The sequence below is a fragment of the Mercenaria mercenaria genome, chromosome 1, assembly GCF_021730395.1.
Source record: "Mercenaria mercenaria strain notata chromosome 1, MADL_Memer_1, whole genome shotgun sequence".
Taxonomy (NCBI): Eukaryota; Metazoa; Mollusca; class Bivalvia; order Venerida; family Veneridae; genus Mercenaria; species Mercenaria mercenaria.
In genome coordinates, this window is record NC_069361.1 from 60,876,485 (window position 1) to 60,885,134 (window position 8,650).

General features: G+C 38.4%; 1 protein-coding gene across 1 annotated transcript; it reads right to left on the reverse strand.

Moving 5' to 3' along the window:
- Positions 1-270: 270 nt before the first annotated feature.
- Positions 271-2,534, reverse strand: LOC123566247 (zinc finger protein 862-like). Its single transcript, XM_045360190.2, has 2 exons — positions 1,971-2,534; positions 271-1,821 (listed from the first exon to the last, which is right to left on the reverse strand). Exons 1-2 carry the CDS (start codon positions 2,532-2,534, stop codon positions 271-273), a joined length of 2,115 nt encoding a protein of 704 aa, XP_045216125.2.
- Positions 2,535-8,650: the final 6,116 nt, after the last annotated feature.

An 8,650-nucleotide genomic window follows, 5' to 3' on the forward strand; every position in this document is an offset into this window, starting at 1 on the left:
TCTACTAACAGAGTTCTGCCGAGGTTTTCAGCGCAATGGGCCCATGGCCCATCTATGCTGAAAACATGGGGCCGTTCTGAAATATTTTGGGCCATACAAATTTTGTGTTTAAAAACTCACCTATAATCACTATTGACTCACTGCCATCAGCTGAATGCCTCAAATACAGGTTATGACTTGCAAAACAAACCTGATTGGTGCAAAATAGATATGAACTGAAATCACACTTAACTGTAAAACATTTTATTTTCAGTATAACTCAATTATCAATTATTCCTTTCTGTAACTACTAAACAGCTTCCTCTGTTTCTCTCTCCATAGTTTCAGTGGCACACTAAAATCAAACTCCTCTAACTTTCCTCCTTGGATTTTGATCATCAGTAAATTGTCAACTGTTTCAGAACCAATTCTGTTTCTCAATGATGTCTTCACCTGATTCTGTGAACTAAATCCTCTTTCACAATCAGAGGTATGGATTGGAGCTGTGAGGGCCAGGGCTGCTAACTTGATAAGATTTGGAAATCTGTCTTTATAGTTCTGTTGGATCAAGCGCCAAAGAGTGGACATTTTATCTCTAGGATATCCCTCTTGCAGTACAAGTGGTTTTAATTGGTCCCATTCTTTCCTGGTTTCATCTGGTATAATAATAGGCTCTACTGTAACGATGGGCTGGTACTCAGTGGGTTTTGATTCCTTTTTCTCTCCATACTGTTTGATGAGTATCTCAAGTTTTTCATTTCCCCATGTTTCAAGATCTTCCTTTGAACAGAAGCTAATTGGTCTCATGGACAGCACAGCAAAAGCATACATGATGTTGCTATCATTCTCAGGAAATCTCTGATCTAACTTGCTAAGAATAGAGTCAATGAACTTTACTTTGATTGAATCAATGTTCTGTTTGCCCTGAACTATGTGATTTGCTTTGAAAACCACTTTACCCTTGTCAGTTTTCAAATCCTCGTTGACTAATTTCTGAAGGTGTGGGGATTTACCTTGTGTACCATTTTTAATGTGAGAAAGTTCCTTCTTGCATGTGTCTACACTAACTTTCACAAGACTCACATCAAGATCAGCTTTCTGAAAGAGAAGACACAGCTCTGTAACTATAGGCAACACATCCATAAGCATATATGTTGTTGCTATGAAGTCATACTGAACCATTTTCTTAGCATATCCTTTAGATTTTGCATCTTTGTCCTGGGCAAAAAATGTTATCAGTGAGTCAAGGATCTTGTACACTGTTTCAACTGCAATAAAAACAGACATCCATCTCACTTCATGTACTTCTTTAACTTTCAAATTGGGTTGACTCAGTACATTTTGTATTTCATTTAACTCATGTGTTCTTTTGGCAGAAGACTTAAAGAAGTAAAATATTCCTGTAAGAATCCTCTGATAATCCACTAAAAACTGAACTTCATCAGCTGCCTGAGATGTTACCAATGCAAGACGATGTGCTATACAGTGATAGTTAAGCATCATGGGATTGTCCCTTGTTATATATCCTGTAAGCCCCTGGCCCATCCCTGTCATCACCTTGGCCCCATATGATCCAAGACCCATAATCTTTTCTCTTGGTATACCCTTTACCTCCTCAGCATTGTTCAGGGCATCATATATACCCTTACCTGTCCCACTGTCTATCTCTTTGTTACAGATGTAGAGTGTAGCTGCCTGAAATGTTTCTGGATTAACAACTCTAGCATATACACTTAATTTTTTCTTCACTCCAATGTCTGTACTTTCATCACAGAGGATGCTTACAAATGGAGATCTATCGATACTTTCTAATACACTCTTCCGGATTGCTGAAGAGATTGACTGAATAAATTCAATGGCTGATATGTCAGACTTATAAGTAACACTCTGTCCGGTTTTCAACTTATTAATATCAGGGCATTCTAGGGTAAATACAGAAAGCTTTCAAACTTTGTGATAAATATGTCTTCTTTAGCCATCCAAAATGCTACTTTCAATGCTTTCACTACAGCCTTTTCCTTCTCATCATAAACCTTTTCAACTGATTTTTCTAGAGTACCAGTCATTGATTTAGCAGTGGCTGCTGCTTTATGGTCACTACTCTCTGCATGCCTAGACAATGTTGAAGTTTTAAAATTGTTACATTTACCTGTGGTGAGAGCATTACTTTTCTTATGCTTTACACACAATGTACATGTCATAGCATTATCATTTTCATTGTAACTGAGCCATGTATAGTCAATCAACCAGTTTTTGTGAAAGCTCCGTTTTTCTGACGTTTTATTTAATTTTTCACCGCTGTTTTCGGGCTCAGAAGTCGATTTACTCAAATTACTACTAGTACTACTAGATTGGGTGGGGGTCGGATCATTCGTTAATTCTGAGGTCAGTGTTGACTGATCAGCGGTATCTTTCGCTGAAGTGTCACTTTCGTTTGATTTATTATTATTGTTTTTATCTTTCTCCGTGGTAACTGAAGTTTTGTTCGATTTCTTATGGGCAGGAGAACCGAAAAAATCAAGCAAAGTGGCTTTTCGCTTCGGTGCGGTTGCCATTTCGATGGTGCAATTATCACAACGCGTTATTTTAATAGATCCGTCGCAGTGATCTCCCTTGGAGATATCTAAATTCCGTAAAAGACCGGCACACTAGCGATCGTTATCGGGTTTGATTTTTAGATTTTACTGGCGCGCCAAAGGCCCACCTAGCCGATTTTTTGTGCGCCATTCATATTTTTTTCGCGCCAATGGCGCAAAAACGCGTCCTCGGCAGAACTCTATACTAAGATTGTTCAAATTATCCCCTTAGGGTCAAATATGGCCCCGCCCTGGGGGTCACATGGTTTATATAGACTTATATAGGGAAAAACTTTGAAAATCTTCTTGTGCAAACCACAAAGCCTAGGGCTTTGATATTTGTTATGTAGCATCATCTAATGGTTCTCTACCAAGTTTATTCAAATTATCCCCCTAGGGTCAAATATGGCCCCGCCACCGGGAGTCACATGGTTCATATAGACTTATATAGGGAAAAGCTTTTAAAATCTTCTTGTCAATAATCTACAACATTCAAATTTGGACCACACGTGTAGTTTTGAGAGGCAAGATGAACATTGACATGAGTTGACCTTGACTTTGACCTAGTGACCTACTTTCACATTTCTGTAGCTACAGCCTTCAAATTTGGACCACATGCATAGTTTTGTGCACTGGAAAAAACTTTGACCATGACATTGACCTAGTGACCTACTTTCACATTTTTGAAGGTACAAGCTTCAAATTTGGACCACATGCATAGTTTTGTGTTCCGAAATGAAATTTGACCATGACATTGACCTAGTGACCTACTTTCACATTTCTCAAGCTACAACCTTCAAATTTGGACCACATGCATAGTTTTGTGTACCGAAAAAAAAACTTTGACCTTGACATTGACCTAGTGACCTACTTTCACATTCCTCAAGTTACAGCCTTCAAATTTGGACCACATGCATAGTTTCGTGTTCCGAAATGAAATTTGACCTTGATTTTGACCTGGTGACCTACTTTCACATTTCTCAAGCTACAGCCTTCAAATTTGGACCACATGCATAGTTTCGTGTACCGAAATAAACTTTGACCTTAAGATTGACCTAGTGACCTACTTTCACATTTCTGTAGCTACAGGCTTCAAATTTAGACCACATGCATAGGATTGTATACTGAAACAAACTTTGACCTTGACATTGACTTAGTGAACTGCTTTCAAGTTTTTGAAGGTACAGGCATCAAATTTGGACCACATGCATGGTTTTGTGTACCGAAATAAACTTTGACCTTAAGATTGATCTAGTGACCTACTTTCAAATTTCTCAACCTACAGCCTTCAAACTTGATGCACATGCATAGTTTTGTGTACAAAGAACTTTGTCTTTGAAATTGATCTAGTGACCCACTTTCACATTTCTCAAAAGCTACAGCTTTCAAATTTGGACCACATGCATGGACCACATGCACAGTTTTGCGTACGGAAATGAAATTTGACCTTGAGCTAGTCAGTAAGTCTTGAAATTTGGAACACTAAAAAATGGCACATTGGTGGGTGCCAAGATCACTCTGTGATCTCTTGTTTTAAGAATGACCTCCCTTTGTTTTTACTATAAATAGATTACAATAAAACACCGCCTGCTCGAGGTCGCAAGGGGATGAGCAAAATGCTCGAGTTATCCATGGTTTCGAGCGACCCAAACATTGACCAACCTACGAAGAAAACTAAAGTTTGTTTTACCATTTGTCATCGGGACCGTTTGCAGAGTAAATGGTGATGCGTAATAATAACATACTTGTGACATTCAAAAAAAAAATGTAAATGTTGATGCCCATATGGGCCAAACATAAGAAAATAAACTTGAAACTTGTATTACAAAAGATATCTGTTGATAGACGTTTCAATATGTAATTTGTAAATGGCACATGTGAAGAAACAACTAAGATTTGTTTTTTTTTTATTAGCTCACCTGTCACAAAGTGACAAGGTGAGCTTTTGTGATCGCGCGGTGTCCGTCGTCCGTCGTCCGTCCGTGCGTCCGTGCGTCCGTGCGTCCGTAAACTTTTGCTTGTGACCACTCTAGAGGTCACATTTTTCATGGGATCTTTATGAAAGTTGGTCAGAATGTTCATCTTGATGATATCTAGGTCAAGTTCGAAACTGGGTCACGTACCATCAAAAACTAGGTCAGTAGGTCTAAAAATAGAAAAACCTTGTGACCTCTCTAGAGGCCATATATTTCATAAGAGCGTCATGAAAATTGGTCAGAATGTTCACCTTGATGATATCTAGGTCAAGTTCGAAACTGGGTCACGTGGGTTCAAAAACTAGGTCAGTAGGTCTAAAAATAGAAAAACCTTGTGACCTCTCTAGAGGCCATATTTTTCATGAGATCTTCATGAATATTGGTCAGAATGTTTATCTTGATGATATCTAGGTCAAGTTCGAAACTGGGTCACGTAGGGTCAAAAACTAGGTCATTAGGTCTAAAAATAGAAAAACCTTGTGACCTCTCTAGAGGCCATATTTCTCAATGGATCTTCATGAAAATTGGTCAGAATGTTCATCTTCATGATATCTAGGTCAAGTTCGAAACTGGGTCACGTGGGGTTAAAAACTAGGTCAGTAGATCTAAAAATAGAAAAACCTTGTGACCTCTCTAGAGGCCATATTTTTCATGAGATCTTCATGAATATTGGTCAGAGTGTTCACCTTGATGATATCTAGGTCAAGTTCGAAACTGGGTCATGTGGGGTCAAAAACTAGGTCAGTAGATCTAAAAATAGAAAAACCTTGTGACCTCTCTAGAGGCCATATTTCTCAATGGATCTTCATGAAGATTGGTCAGAATGTTCACCTTGATGATATCTAGGTCAAGTTCGAAACTGGGTCACGTGCGGTCAAAAACTAGGTCAGTAGGTCTAAAAATAGGAAAACCTTGTGACCTCTCTAGAGGCGATATTTTTCAATGGATCTTCATGAAAATTGGTCAGAATGTTTACCTTGAAGATATCTAGGTCAAGTTCGAAACTGGGTCACGTGGGGTTAAAAACTAGGTCAGTAGATCTAAAAATAGAAAAACCTTGTGACCTCTCTAGAGGCCATATTTTTCATGAGATCTTCATGATTATTGGTCAGAATGTTCACCTTGATGATATCTAAGTCAAGTTCGAAACTGGGTCACGTGGGGTTAAAAACTAGGTCAGTAGGTCTAAAAATAGAAAAAACCTTGTGACCTCTCTAGAGGCCATATTCTCACCGGATCTTCATGAAAATTGGTGAGAATGTTCAGCTTGATGATATCTAGGTCAGGTTTGTAACTGGGTCATGTGCGGTCAAAAACTAGGTCAGTAGGTCGAAAAATAGAAAAACCTTGTGACCTCTCTAGAGGCCATATTTTTCACGAGATCTTCATGAAAATTGGTGAGAATGTTCACCTTGATGATATCTAGGTCAAGTTTAAAAGTGGGTCACGTGCCTTCAAAAACTAGGCCATTAGGTCAAATAATAGAAAAACCTTGTGACCTCTCTAGAGGCCATATTTTTCAATGGATCTTCATGAAAATTGGTCAGAATTTTTTATCTTGATGATATCTAGGTCACATGTGCTCAAAAACTAGGTCACTATGTCAAATAATAGAAATAATGACGTCATACTCGGTTCAACACTGGGTCATGTGGGGATAGGTGAGCGATTCAGGACCATCATGGTCCTCTTGTTTTCATTCATCAACAAGTGCATATCATAATTTTCGTCTCAATTTTATAAAACGCTATATTATTTCCTTAATTTGCATGCAAACAAGTGCTGATTAAAATACTAAGATCTCATAACTATCTTCTCGATCCCGCAGAAAAGATGCTTTAAGTAATTAGTAATTGATAATTATTTGATCAATAAAACTTTTCTTTAAGCTTTTATCAATAATTAATCTCATCATAAGATCAAATATACTGACAAACAAACATTTAAGATAGTCTGGGAACAGACTACGCATTTCTCACGGTGTGTGAAAATGTTTAATTAACCGATACATTCTGACCGCCGAATGTGTGAAAAATTTTGACACCTCTGCTTGAGTTATCCAGAAGCAACAAAGAGTTAATTAATACACAGGGACCAGGTGTCATGCTCGAGCGATCGAGTTATCGATGCTCGACCCAGCCATGGTAATATCACATAAAAAATAGAAGGAAATCGGCCGGGACCACATGAATTGCTCGAGCGAGCCCGGGTGCTCGAGGCATCGATGCTCGAGCGAGCGGTGTTTCACTGTATATTGTTACTTTTCTATTACTGGCCGTAGGGAAAAATCGAGACCACTTTTCTGTGGTACAACATGCATGTTACATTGAATTTTTAGATGTATTTTGACCCATCTCTACCTGGTAAAGAGTTGTGTGTGAACCTTTTTATGCCCCCACTTTTGGGGGGCGCATATAGATTTACCCTTGTCTGTCCTTCCGAGAATGTTATGTCGCGCGTAGCTCCAAAAGTATTTGACGTAGAGTCACAAAACTTTACAGGAATGTTGGTCACCATGTGTAGTTATGCACCTGGGGTTTCGCATCCGGATTCATTTAGTCATGTACGAGTTATGGCCTCTGACTTTGTAAAAATTGGTCATTTTAATGTTGTGTCGCCCCTAGCTCCAAAAGTATTTGACCTAGAGTCACAAAACTTTACAGGAATGTTGGTCAGCATGTGTAGTTGTGCACCTGGGGTTTTGCGTCCGCATTCGTTCAGTTGTGGAGTAGTTATGGCCACTGAATTAGTAAAATAATTGGTCATTTTAATGTTGTGTCGCGCGTAGCTCCAAAAGTATTTGACCTAGAGTCACCAAAGTTTACAGGAATGTTGGTCAGCATGTGCAGTTGTGCACCTGAGGTTTAACGTCTGGATTCACTCAGACGTGTAGGAGTTATGGCCCCTGACTTAGTTAAAAATTGATCATTTTAATGTTGTGTTGCGCGTAGCTCCAAAAGTGTTTGACCTAGAGTCCCCAAAGTTTACAGGAATGTTGGTCAGCATATGCAGTTGTGCACCTGGGGTTTCACATAAGGATTCATTCAGTATAGGGCTGTCATTGATAGAAACGATATCGATGTATCTACGATATTTTTTGGTCGATCAATTATCGATTCCCATTTTCAAAAATTGATATTTTACAGAGAGAAAAAACAACTGTCTAGATAAACACTCAGACCCTTTAAAACAACTTTTTCTGCCTGCAAAAATGTGCCGTAAGTAATGGAAGTTGTCAAAAAAGGTCATGTCTAAACTTGTACCGTAGCAGTCTTTTCCAACTAGCCGGCACTACCTATATGGGTAGAAGTAAAAAGGGCTCAACTTCAGAATATATTTGCAAAAAGTTACGTTGTCCTGTCTTGAAAGGTCGCTTCGTTGTTTGTGCATGTAAAAACATAGTGTATATATACTGTTTCTACATCAATCTGGTCTTTTTACTTGTTCGCATATAGCTGATCACTCAGTAAAAGGTACAGAATTTAGCTAGTGCCCGTAACAATAACAATCAAAGATGGCCGAAGAGGAAGCCGTCGCCGGCTTAAATAGTGGAAAAAGGGTCAAAAGACGGAAAGAAAAGCTTTGTTTGGGTTCGTAGAAACACAGGGTGTTGCTTAAACATGCCTTTCAGTACAACAAACAAACAGTCAAACACTACAAATTTGAGGCCCATCAAAAACTTGGGCAGAAGTTAAAAAAGAAAACAAAAAAAAAAAACGCGGTGCCAGTACCGAATGTAAGTGCAAGGTAAAAATTAGACAGGGTATGAAACAGGCTAAAAATAAATAAAAACATTGTAAATAAATAAATTAATTAATTTAATAAATAAATAGATATCTGTGGAAGAGAAATGCAGAATTTTAGCTGTTTGAAACCCAACTCCAGTGCCTGGTATTATAGTTTACTAGGTTGTAAAGTAGGATAAATGTAAAAGAGGAGTGAAGGCACAATGAAGATGTATAAAAGATTTCATTAATTTTCATTTATTTTATTAGCTCACCTGTCACATAGTGACAAGGTGAGCTTTTGTGATCACCCGTCGTCCGTTGTCAGTCCGTCCGTCCGTCAACAATTTCTTGTCTGCACGATAGTGGTTTCATTTATGATTTTAATTTTAAC